The sequence below is a fragment of the Drosophila subobscura genome, chromosome dot, assembly GCF_008121235.1.
Source record: "Drosophila subobscura isolate 14011-0131.10 chromosome dot, UCBerk_Dsub_1.0, whole genome shotgun sequence".
NCBI classification, from domain to species: domain Eukaryota; kingdom Metazoa; phylum Arthropoda; class Insecta; order Diptera; family Drosophilidae; genus Drosophila; species Drosophila subobscura.
The window spans coordinates 953,214-966,695 of record NC_048535.1 but is presented as its reverse complement, the minus strand read 5'-3'; the positions used below and the strand labels follow the sequence as shown (position 1 = coordinate 966,695).

The window sequence follows — 13,482 nt, the reverse complement described above, 5'->3', positions numbered from 1 at the left end:
ATGCCCAGTGCCAAAGAGCCTTAGCCCTAGCTCATGCGTTGCGTGGCCCAAAAACCCTTTAGCACATCTTCTTGCCGTTTCTGTTGCTGTTCTGCTGCTGCTCCCCTCTTTCATCCCAGTTCCTACCCATGGCAACGTCAACACACATTCTCTCTCACATGTGAAGGGGGAACGGGGAGTCAAAGTCACAGCTCACTCTCGGCTGGTTTTAGCACACATTCTGTCCGTGCCAGGAAAGCTCGGTTAGGCTCATTTAGAGTTTGACGCTGAGCAATGGCAGTTGAATGTTATTGCAAAAATCGAATACGGATGCACGATACACACCTATGTATATAAAACTGCCTATTTGCTCAAAAAGGAGAGCCGGTGAAATTGTGGCATTGCGGAATTTACAAAAAAAAAAAAAAAAAATTAAAATAACCGGACAGACCATCTTTTCAGAACAAACATAAAATCGCCTATGACAATGTGTGGATAATAATGAACTTTTATTAATAGCATGACAGCTCAGTGTTAATTGACCATAATATACGACTCTTGTAAAGTGTAGTGTGGATACGTGTACATATATTTGCTTTTTAGTACTTTTTACTACAATTGCCTTTGAGTAATTGCCCTGTCTAATGATAAATTAAAAAGTTGCCTCGGAAACGAGTCGAATAGAAGCAAAGTTTTCTGGCTTGTAGCAACATGGAACATTTTAAAAGTGATTGTTATTACATATTATTTTAATTATAATTTGTTCAGTAACTTCTGCGTTTGCGTGTTGGAAAAGAAAAAAAACCGAAGTCAATAAATTTTATCAACAGCTTTCATATGCTTAATTTAACAAAGAAAACAGTAACATTAGATTAGATTTGAACCTTATTATTGCCAGAACAGAAAAAAAAGTCTGTCATTAGTAGTCTTCCTTTGTGCTAAACAAAACAGAGTCCTGCTTTTTTCATTTTTCTCTACACCATTTTGTACTCAAGAGAGGAGAGTTGTCCCATTTGTCGATTGTCGTCTTCTCGTTTTTTTTCGTTTTTACATTGCCAAACTTATGCAAGCTGAGGGTGGATTGTATCGGCCTAGAGCATGGCCAACCATTTTGTTTTCTTTCACTTGCAAAACTCGTTCCACCCACCGTCACCAACACAATCAGATGAGGTAACTAGAGAAATTCCGAAAGCGTTTTTATTCCCGGTAATCAAGATACATTTGTGAAAATGAATGTAAATACAGAAAGAACACATGTACAAATCAGAGTCGGTCAGTTTCCGGCATGAGTCAAAGTCATCACTCCTCTCCTCCCTCTATACAACTAGCTTTCCCCTTCTGAGAACCCTACTCGAGTTCTGATGAAGGGGTATTTTAGGGTCGAGTCAAAAGTTCAGACTGGACTGGTTCTGCCCATTCTCTGCTCAACCTCAAAAGCAATAACAAACAAACTAAATAAAATTGGGATGTTCTTTTTTAGAATGGCTGTATGAGTTGAAAAAACATATAAAGGCGTGGCTCGAGTATGAAATTGTGTAACTCTACCATAGATCTATTTTTTCGTTAGATTCGCCATTTTGAAGTCATTTCACATGGAAATAAACTAATAATTGGTTTCATGGTTTTTTTTTAATGACAGTACATACATACATATGTACATACATACATACATATTATTTTGTGGCAGTCGCCTTTTATGTAAGTACATTATTTGCATAATTGGTAAGTTAGGAAGGAGCCTCAGTTAAGAAATAGCATCAGAATATAATTTAAATATAATAAAAAATTTACTTTTCGCTGTGGCACCTTGTGTTCGCATGGATGAGGAATGAATACATGAACGAACGAATACAAAGTTGAACTTACATTTAATTTTTGATACGGTTTTCCGTTGCTTGAGATCTCATCTCTTCATCTGAATGATTAGTCTATTCCTCTCACTAACTGATGCCTCGGTATTGTTCGAAAGCTTTCTTTTGATCTTCTAGGATACGATGCATTAATTGAAGCCTTCTTCGGCATAACTCTGAGCTTAACGCTGATCTGTTTTTACATCCCGATTGTCTGCCTGCTTTATATACAGACCATTCAAAATGCAGTGACTTATCCAAAACATCCTTCCGGCGAAATAAATAGAGTGTAAAAATTGTAGCTCAATAATTTTTTCTTTATTGTTTTAGAAGGCGTCATAACAATTTTAAACTCTGCTGGAGTTGGTTCAAGAAGAGAGAGGAGATGTAAAATAAATTTTTAAGACAAATGGAAACGATCCATTTTCAATACTTCTGAACAATAAGCGACAACATAGCTACCGGTCGTTGTTCTCTCCTTTTCTCTTCTTTTTTCTATACCTCATGACAAGTGCGAGCAAAATTTAGATGGTTAATCTAGAAATAAAGTCAAACCCACACAAAACAAGGAGGAAAGTTGTGAGACTCTTCGAACGCGTCACAACTTTTATACACGGTACTCAGTCAGTATATGTATGTATGTACATATGTATGTATATGTATATACATATGTACATTTGTGCATATGTATGTTTTTTTTCGAATTTCACATTTTACATACTATTTCGATGTTCTCCAACTATGCTCATACAGAGTATGTTACATACAGAGTAAAATACGATCTGTCCCCTTCCAATTTTAGCTCAGGCACATTCTCTTAGCATGGAATGGTAAATTGTAGGATGAAGAATACAAAAATAAAACCGTATAGGTTTTATTACCGATTGCATAAGTGTATACCCTTTTTTTCCTATTTAGACACAATCGGACCAAAAACGAGTAGGAACGTGTGAACAACTTTTATAACCGGTACTTAATCAGCAAATACATATGTACATACATTTCACACTCAGCTTACATAAATTTTTAGACTTTAAATTTTTCTGCATCTGTCATCTACACCTACATCATTTCTCATGCCAACACGACCTTTTAGCTTGCTTCCCTCCCGCAGATCATCCCACAGAGCCCCACACTTCAGGGTGTGCGAGCGAGAAAAAATAACAACAATAAGTAAGCATAAGCAAAGCTGCCGGAAGGGGTGGGGGGAAGCCACTGCAAATGAGTATAATAACGATCTGAACCGATCGTAAGTGTTAGTTTTCTCTTATCTTCAAAATGGTAGAAATGAGAGATTTTGCAGGTGGAGGTGTGATATTATAGCAGTCTGGATGCAAAATTTGGTGGCCCTAGCTCTAATAGTCTAGACCAGCTGACAAACAAGACGGACAGACTGACGGACGAACGGACAAACAGACATGGCTATACCGACTCGGATATTCATGCTGATCAATAATATATATATGTGTATATATATACACACTTTGTGGGGTCGTACATATGTACATACATCCACTTTCGACAACTACAACATACCTTATTTACTCCTCTAGTACCGGGTATACAAATCACAGCCATATATGTACATACAGTGTATGTATGTACATATGTATGTATGTATAAAGGCGGCGAAATATTATTTTTCCCAACGTTGGTAACGTATGACAGCAACGTATTTATTCGCATACATACATATGTATGCACCATGAACTCGAGAAACAACTGAAGGCCACCGTATCGCCAATCCTCAGGGTTAGTTCTTTGCGCTGCACTTTTTATTGATCTCTACACAATTCATTGGAGCTATAATGTTCACGTTGACGTGATATCCATTAGAACCATCCCTGCAGCCCAGTGGATATTGCGTCTCATCATAAAACCGATGGGTATACCCGATACTCGAAGAGTAATAGGGTATATTGTATTTGTGGGGAAAATTGGATGTGTGTTACAACAGAAGGAAATGTTTCCGACCCCATAAAGTATATGTATATGTTAATATATTCTTGATCAGCATCAATAGCCGAGTCGATAGAGCCATGACTTTCTGTCCATCCGTCTGTCCGTCCTTATGACTGTCCTACTCAGTGACCATAAGAGATAGGGCACATTTTGCACATTCTCACTTTCCACACTTTGCTTCGTTCAGTGTTTGGCTCTAGGGGAGGGGGGCCAGCTAAAAGAGCGTGTTGTCGTGAGAAGTGATGTAGATTTAGATGTATGTACATATATGAAACATGTAGAAAACATTAAAAATGTAAAATATTGAAAATTTGAAGTAACAAAAACCACTAACCACAGCTGTACTACTGAGTACCGGTTATAAAAGTTTTGACGCGTAAGAAGCGTCTCGCACGTCCCTTCTCGTTATTACTATATCGTTTGGATTCGATTGATGTCAGACTATGATAATTGGCACTTCGCCTACAGTTTGACGCAATCTCATTTCCGATTTTTATACATAGCCTAAACCTTACTGAGACTACATTTTATGATATGGTGAAATTTTAGCTCAATCGGTACAGGGCTTTTCGGATAAAAGCTAAGATTGTACTTTTATATATAAACATTTACAGATAAAATAAATTTAAATATTTTGAAACAAAATGTTATGAAATTAAATACATATTTATAAGAAAAAAATTATGATGTTACATTTGTAAATAAATCAATTTGTTGCATGTTTTTTTTACATAAACGAATGCAGACGATAATATTGAACTATTAAAGAAATATTTACACAAGAATGTCTAAGTTTTAAATTTTGTTGGTGATAATTTAACATTATAGCTATGACAAAAAGGGACCAACGTACAAAGCGGATGGATTTTCTGTGGAATCGGCCCAGCTTACGGTGTACGGAAATAGGGACGGGATACAAAAAAAAAATCTTAACAGGGTTTGAACAATAAATCGCAACTATTTGAAATGTGCCATCTTGTGTGATGCATAGGCCGATTAAGTCTATTTCAAATTGTTGCCAAGACCCCAAAGGCTATACAATATTTGAGAAAAGCTTATTTGGGTAACTCAAAGGTTTTGGGTTAAAAATAGGACCACTATTTCAAAATCCTATTTTTTGTGTATCTTGCTCCTTGTTATAATCGTGTATGATTTTTCCCAAGCAGAGCTAAAGATTTTACTTCATTATCACCACAATGGTAATTATCACGCTTAACCAGAATTGAAATAACTAAATTGGCTGTAGATATGTATATTCCTTCCATTCAACTCAAATGGAAACTTTCAGATTAAAATTCGCAGACAGAATTGGCTGGACAAGATTAGTTGTGTTAATTATCTTTTTAATGGAAGAATTTACAGTCATCTTACAATTTGATATAATAGAGTTGAGAGTAATTTTTGTATATTACAAATTAAATAGATTTTCTTAATTGAATTTAACACAGAGGGCAGCTTTCAAATGAAAATACAAAGACAGCTGCATTGAAATAACTGATAGATCGATAGCCAATCATTTATACACAATCGCAATTCGATTCTTACATAGTTCGTAAATTACATGCACATTATACGGGTAGGATGGGATGCATCTCTGTTTGATATTCAGAGTGTCTCAGTTTTTCTCCCCATCTAAAACATCTAAGATAATAAGCTTAATAAAAACCTTATTTAGAGATGGATGCTTGATAATGGAGACTAGTATTTGAATCATGGCAAGGACAGTTTCGTAGCAGTGGCAAGCTCTTATTTATTCACAAAGAATGCCGGATTGGGTGACAAGTTAGGTGGCATCGCAATCATGTTGCCCTGCTGCTGCTGCTGCATCTGCTGTTGTTGCTGACTCCGTGTGTTGGTTGCGTAAAGCTGTTGCTGGAAGCTGTGATATTGCTGTGCATACTTTAGATCGTTTGAAGAGGGACCAACGAAATTTACACCAGGTGCGCCATTGGATGTGCTATTACCGGCAGCTGACATTATGTTATTGTTGCTGGGCCCGATGACAGACTGCCCCTGTCCCGCCGCAGGGCCAACACTGACACCGGCACCCGTTGGATTTTGGCACATACCGCTAGGCATCGACTTCAGGTGCTGAGGTTTTGTCTGATTGGTTTGTTGTGATGCTGAAAACATGCCGGAACCGGGAACGGGTCCAGAACTATTACAGGGAGCGTTATTAAAAATAGTAGTGGGGTCGCCACCGCAATCAAGCTGCCCATCTGGTGTGTGTGTAAACTGAATCTGCTGTCTATTGATCAAGTTGCCGACGGGTGCTTGTAAACGTGGACCCATTCCGTGTTGGCGCATCCCATGTGGGCGCATACCGCGAATCATCGTCTGTTGTCCAATGCCCATTCCCATATCATGACCCGCCAGAGCTCCCTCATCATCCATGACACTTAGTTGATTACAATTTTGAAAAAAGCCCATTCCGTTCCCAGGATTGCCTGGATTATTTGCCATCTTTGTTTGCTGCTGCAGCTGCTGCTGTTCGGCGGAGGTGTTCATAAGCATGGGCCCTGCTCCTGGTGCAACCATCATTCCCCCATCACTTCCGAGTGGGGGACAGATTGACGGTGGACCATTGCCACCTGCAGCCAATTGCGGGTTTGCGTATCTCTGCAAGAACTCCAAGCTAGGTGGCATTCGAACATTGCTGACTCCATTATTATTGTTATTGTTTGCGTTCTGTGGACGAACTGGCATGTACTGTATGGTATTCGGTGTACTGGCCTTCACCTGTATATTTGGGTTAAAGTTCGATCCAAAATTTACTGGCATTCGACCCATTAACCGCGCGCCTGGTGGTAGGATCCCATGGAAATTCTGTGCATTACCTTGGGACGTAATTGGTCCAGTGCCAAGACCAGGGCCAGGGCCCGGTCCTAAACCATCTCGCATAGCACCATTCGGAGAATTAGGGTTAAATCCTGGAGGAGCACCTGGAATGCACATTTTCGGATTCAGCATTCGCTGACCCATCGGATTCATCAAGGAATTCATGGGATGACAACTGTTTTGGGCATTCATGGCATCCATGCCAGTTGAATCTATGCCGGACATTATTCCATGCTCGATATTCATATCAACCGACCCTGTTCCTGGTCCGGCTCCGCCCATCATATTCATCCCACCAGCACCGGCAGGACTTCCCATGCCGGAAACACAACTGGTTAACTGCTGGGACATCTGTGCTAATGAAGTTATTGGATCAAAGTTCTGAGCCATTTTATTTGGGGGCGGGCGATTACCACTGTTTGGATTCAGTGGAATATTATCAGAACGCCGATTAAATTGCACCTGACCACCAGGTCCAGAATTTTGTCGCTAGAATAAAATAAAAATACTTCAAAATTTAATCAGATAAAATCAATGAATCAATTAAATTACCTCCATTGCAATATTTGAGGAGGACACTTTATAGGCATTCAATGCTGTATTTGTATTGCTTTGCAAATGTGGATGTGGATTAAAACTCACGCCAGGACTAGAAGCTGCAAATCGGGTTTCCATATTTGCCTCTATAAGACAGGTTCCTGGAGAACGTGGACGATGTGGGCTAGGTCGTCTATTTTTTATATTGTCTCCTAAAAATATATTTTTGGAAAGATTTTAAAAAATATTGTTCTCAGAGGAAGCATTGATAGTCATAGCTTATAATTGTATGGTATATTAAAAACTTGTCCCATTTTGAAAAATTATTCATGATTTTGTGCAAATAGCATCATTTTTACCCTACCATATTGTTGATACTGTGGTTGAACCATATAAGTTTATTAACTATTTATTATATTTATCGGCTTGTGTTCCAGATCAAGAGTATTATCTGTATGTAACTAACTTCTGACCAAAAAGTTCTTCTTAGCTTCAAATACGCTCGTTCCATTCTATATTTGATATACTCCTGCATATTTATTTAACACAAATAAAAAATACCCGTGTATCAATGTGACATCACATGAATCCTCACACAACATTTGGTCTCTAGCTCTAGCTCTTAAAGTCTAGAGTCTAGACGGACAGACGTGGCTATATTGACTCGGCTATTGATGCTGATGCAGCGTTAGATACATCCACTTTCGCTTACTACAAATACAATATACCATATTTACTCTTCGAGTACCGGGTATAAAAACGCTTGGACGGATAGTTTATCTGAAGGAATAAGTAGTAATCTATACCGCTGTTAAATATTTTGCATTACCAGAATTAGAGTTCGGTTGGTTAAACGAGTCCAGTTCCTTCGGGGATAGGTGAGATAATGGGGTGCTCGGATTACTGCTTAAATGATGATTTAGCACTCCTGATGTTCCGCTACTTCGATTTCGATTGGGATTCGAGTTCAGATTTGACGGCGAGGCAGCGTCCGTCTGAAAACAGTTCTTCGACCCTGAATGCACCGATATTGTGTTTGCTTGCGACGTGGCAACCGCCGCAGCTGCAACAGCGGCTGATGTTGTGCTCGATACCGGCACTGATCCCGGACCCTCCATGCTGGGTGAATTGGCCGGTAATCCCATAGCAGCACCAGTGGTTCGTGGAGAAGGCAGGGATAGGTTATTTGGACTCGATGGATTCGGAGATTGAGTGGCAATAGGAACGGAAGCTGACCGCTGAGTAGAATGATATGGCGGCGGAGGTCCTTGCAGAGAGTTGCGCACCTGATTGCAGCCTGCGGACTGCTGATGTGGCTGTGCTACTAGCGGTCCTGAAGGTCCTGCACCTGGTCTGGCTTTACCTCCTTTCAAGCGATCTTCGAAAAATTGCTGTTGTATTTTTGACCATTCCATTTGGGCCATTCCCGCTTGGGGCGCCTGAGATAAACCATCTTGCAGTTGATTTGGCATTCCTTTTGACATTTCAGGCCCACTTCCTATTATGCCTATGCCACAGTTCGGGTTTCCAAAGGGACCCAGCAAATCCGATGAATTTGCCATCAAATTGCCATTTGTGGCTCCAGAGTTTGGGCATTGCATGTTAACGTTTATCGATCCTGCTCCAGTTACAGGTGTCGCTCCTGGTGCTGGCCCGCACTGCAGACTATGTTTTTGTCCGCTATTGCTCATCGTAGATCCCATGTCGGTCATTACATCTCCAGGAAGCAGTCCTTCTTCTGACAGTCCTGTACCCGTTATGTGTTCAGGCTTTATGTTTCCTGACATGTGCATGTGACGCATTTGCGGGTTTACAATAGGGGGCCCAGTGCCTGCACTGCCTGCACTAGGCATGCTCATAATCATGTCGGTTGGCAACTTTGACAACTGATTTCCCATTATTTGATTTGCTCCACTGGCATTGTCGTTCTCTGGAAAGAGAAATTGATTCATTTTCTTGATCTTGGCAAGCTGCTCTTCCCGATGCTGACGCTGCTGCGGGGTAAGGTTCTCATCTGGCACTTTAACCCCTTGCAGCGAAATGATATTATTCTCATGGCTGAGGTTCAAATCGTTACACTTTCCCTGCCCTAAGTCAACACCCGCAGCTTCCAAAAGTTTTATTGCTTGCGACTCATTGGGTCCGTTGCAGCTATCTATGTTATTACGACCGTTGGGTCCAGAGCCGCTCCCGCTGCCTCCAGCACCCGCTGCCGCTCCGGTCTCCCAGCACATTAGATCGTTCTCATTCAAATTATCAGGCTGATCAGAAAAAGTGCTGGTAGGAGCATTCATTGCATTACGTTTGCAGTTATCAGCTTGATTGAACTGCGCCTGCGACTTTTGGAGACTGCCTGTCGACTTTGATTGTGGCGTCGACTGCTGGGATAACTTTACAAGATTGGGACCAGTTGCAGCGATTCCGGGTACAATACCCATCCAAGGCATTCCTAACGAGCTTTGCCGTTGCAATTTGTTCATTTTCATTGGATTTTTCATGAAAAAGTCCTCCAGAAAACTTTTAGTCGCTGGCTGAGTGCAGTGGTAGGCAATGATAGTTTGGAATTGACCGCTTAAAACCGATTCAGCACCTTTGTTTGCAAGCTGTGTGGAAAATACAAATATGTGATTCTGCTGTTGCATGTAATCCAAGCAATTTCCCACTCCCGCGCCGATAGAGCTACCTCCATTTCCTGTCATTAAATTTCCCCCTGCAGTGGCATTTGGTGCATGTGGAGCACTCATATTTGAAGCCACTCCACTGGAGCCGGGCGTATTGTTGGTAGTTTCACTCATTATATCGGAGTTTAATTGATTGCATGCAACGCCTCCCATGCCTCCCAATTCGTCAGTGCTCAATGCCGTGTTCATTTTTTCGGAGCTGCTGCTTCCGACATTGAGTTCCATTTTAACTAAAGGGTGAGGAAAATAATTTTTTAATATATGTAAGTTGACGTGAAAAATATAGATACTACAATATGGAAAAGGGGCTCCAGATCGGCCGTTCCTACAATTATAATTGATATAATCATATGATTATTGTTGGCTTATTTGAATACCTGTGTAAAAACAGCTTGTTCGATCGTTTTTAGGATCGGATCTGATTCGGATCGACTCTAGCTTTTAGACATACTTATGTATCTTCCGATATTGAGGTTAATACTTAGATACTGCCTGTATTAAAGAGAAGGGATTCAGCCAGATACAATTAACAGACAGAAATTACGGACAGATAGACTCAGATCGACGAGCAAGAGAGCAAATAAACGTTATGAGGCCAGACGGAGCGGGCTCCTAACATGTACATATATCTTTTAAACTTACCAGTCGTTACAGCACTCTCCTGTAAATTCCCAGATGGGCCTCCAATTGAACCAAACCCGACAGGTGACATGTTTGGTGAATGGTTCTCTTCTTTCTTGACATTCACTAAACTAGTTAAAACGTCGGCGGGTTCTTCTTTGATCGCAAGGGTAGCAGTCAATCCCGATCCAGAACCCGATCCTGAGCCAGCTCCAGAACCTAAGCTCTTGGCTTTATTGGAAGCTTTTTCTGTTGGAGACGTAATTAAAAAAAATAATCGAATAGTCATTTAATTGAATACAAAAATTTACCCGCATCTTCATCCTTGACAATTATCTTTTTCTTCTTCGAATGCTCATCCTGCTGCTGGACAAGATCGCTTTCACCCATTTGCGCAAGGGCAGCCACCGCAGATACATTGCTGCTATTGGAGTGCTCACTGATATTGTTTGGAGAGGCAACCAGACACGAGTTTATGCTGCTCGAGGAGTTTTGCCTCAGCATTGGTGTACTGACAGCGCCAACTGCAGATGATGGTTGTCCATCGGCAGCGCCCGTTCCTGAGTTACTGTTACCCCCTCCACTTCCACTTGCGCCGATGCCATCTTTCCCGTTCTTTGGTACTCCGTTTTTCTCGCTCGCATCGTCAGACATTGCTTTCGTTAGGTCTGCAACAATTAAAAATTCTATTAAGGATCTACCAAAACGTATGCTTGACCCTTACCCTTACCAGGCGAACGAGTAGAAAAGGGTTCACTTTTGGGAGAGTTCCCAGTGGCGCATCCAATCCCGATCCCAACCGAAGATGCACTTGTTGAAGCATCAACGTTTGCTTGTGTCTGTGCTTGAGCAGGGCTAGGTGGCATTGTTGTCGACAGCATTCTACTAAAAATCTACATGGAACGACGAAGGCGTGTTTTCTTGACGGTGCAAAAAAAAAATTGTGTTCAATTACTTAGTCCAGCTTCAGTTCTTAAGAAATATAAATATCTTTTGATTTAGTGCAACTACAATTCAAGGCAAACATAAACGAAACGAAGCCCATGCAGTAAAGAGTACATGTCACTCTACGCACACCGTCGCATTTTCGCATTACCATACACTTTAAAACACTTCACCACTTATTTTAGGCAAAGAAATATTCCTGACCAGTCTAATCGATATTGTATTTTTTTAAATATCTTTTCACCACTTAACCATCTATTTATTCGTAAATTGATTCATTCTAAGGATCATATCATGCATACGCATGTACATATGCTCAAAGTTTCACGATTTTCGGTATACAGGGACTAATACTAATACACTTGTACAACAATTCACAAGAACAGCCAGAGAAAATTCATAATTTTGGGATTCAACGTATGAATGGATTGGACCATTTATATATGGCTACTGGCATTAATTTCAGCTTAATTAAATAATTATTTCTTGCTTAAAAAGGGGAATTCTTAGTAAATATCCAAAATGTGCATTATTATTGTTTCTCTTGATCAGTGTGACCGCGGATTTATCGATCAAATATACCAACAGACCCTCGAAAATATACCGAAATATACCCTTTCATTTTCAAAATATTCTGTAAATTACCAAAAATCTAAAATCATTTTCCTCGACTTTTATCTTCTGTTTAATTTTACCAGCTGATTAGGACTTTCAGCTTTGAAACGTTGTTTTACTCAAATCATTACTCAATTCTACACAAGGTTGGCTGATTTTCAGACTTATTTTTATGGGATTGATTGCAAAATAAGGTTAAAACTAAAAAGGTCAACCAAAAAATATAATTAAAAGTTAAGTGGGTAGGAATGTAATGCTACTCCATTTGACAATTTTTTGCTGGCCAACCAATAGTATAGTATAGTATGGGACTTGTGTATAGCACTTGTGTACCCTACTTGCTAAAATTAAAATTAAAATTCCATTTTACCAGCTGTTTTTAAACCATTAACCTTTTCATATGTTTTCTATGTAAATATATGTTTATGTCTATATGTATACATTCTCGGTACTCTTAATCTGCAAAATTTCGTTAAGATACTCAACAAAACAGATTGTTTTGTTTATGCATTGACTGAGAGATTTCCAAAATGTCCTCAATTTGAATATATACATCCCTCCAAGGGTACTACATTTTTAACTATCAGCGGTTTACTACTACGAATATTGCTGTATATAATATAACTGATCCTTCTTCAACTCATCCTGCTGATGTTGCAGCGTTGCCGCATTTATCATGACTTCGTGCGATTGCGCTTTCCGGATCATTCTCATCAACTTGAATTTGCTGGCGTTTGTGCAGCAGCTTTTGAAAAATATTTTTGCACCATCTTCCTGATACCATCCACCTCAACCTTTTTTAGTTCCATCCATCGTTTGTTACTGTTCCTTCGACGATCTCTTGGCAATTACAGTACCCGACACGATTTTACCTCAAGGTTCCAAAACCACACAGAAAAAATAAAGTTTGATTTTATCGAGTAGTGTTATTTGTTTAAAATAAAACTTTCACATTTAGCTTTGCCATATTTCTTCTGGATTATCAAATGTCTTCAAATTTCAAAAAACATAGTTAAATAAGTCATCAACAAAACAAGATCATGAGGCTGAATTTAATATAAGAGAAGATACCGACCGTTGAAATTAGAATCATATATAGCAGCACAAAAAATAGCACAAATATTGAACTTGAAATTTGAACCTTTATGGGTTTGGTTTTTTGCCGAATACCGAATTCAAAAATACAACAAATAAGTATTTGAAAACAAAAATTACGAAATGTATGCAAATTAAACATAAAATACCTATTTTAATCTACATTTGAAATGAGAAAAAAAATACTCAGACCTGTGTTGGGGAACATGTTGCAGGTGCTACAAGTTGCCAACCGTAACAGCAACATTGCTGCGCCGAAGATTCCCATGTTGCTCATTGACCAGAACAGTGTGACCTTCACATAAATAACGAATTCAAAATGTACCGAAAGCACACTCTGAAACTAAAACTGAACTAAA

General features: G+C 39.6%; 1 protein-coding gene across 2 annotated transcripts; it reads right to left on the bottom strand.

Annotated features, from left to right (window-relative positions):
* Window positions 1-5,511: 5,511 nt before the first annotated feature.
* Window positions 5,512-11,972, bottom strand: LOC117902926 (protein BCL9 homolog). Of its 2 annotated transcripts, XM_034814508.1 has the most exons (7): window positions 11,517-11,972; window positions 11,193-11,390; window positions 10,780-11,136; window positions 10,490-10,717; window positions 7,996-10,077; window positions 7,182-7,378; window positions 5,512-7,118 (listed from the first exon to the last, which is right to left on the bottom strand). In XM_034814508.1, the coding sequence occupies exons 2-7, from the start codon at window positions 11,347-11,349 to the stop codon at window positions 5,538-5,540; spliced, it is 4,602 nt and encodes a 1,533-aa protein (XP_034670399.1). In that variant the 5' UTR covers window positions 11,350-11,390; window positions 11,517-11,972; the 3' UTR covers window positions 5,512-5,537. The 2 variants fall into 2 exon arrangements, with proteins under 2 accessions (XP_034670399.1, XP_034670400.1); XM_034814509.1 differs by having other exon boundaries at window positions 11,199-11,972.
* Window positions 11,973-13,482: the final 1,510 nt, after the last annotated feature.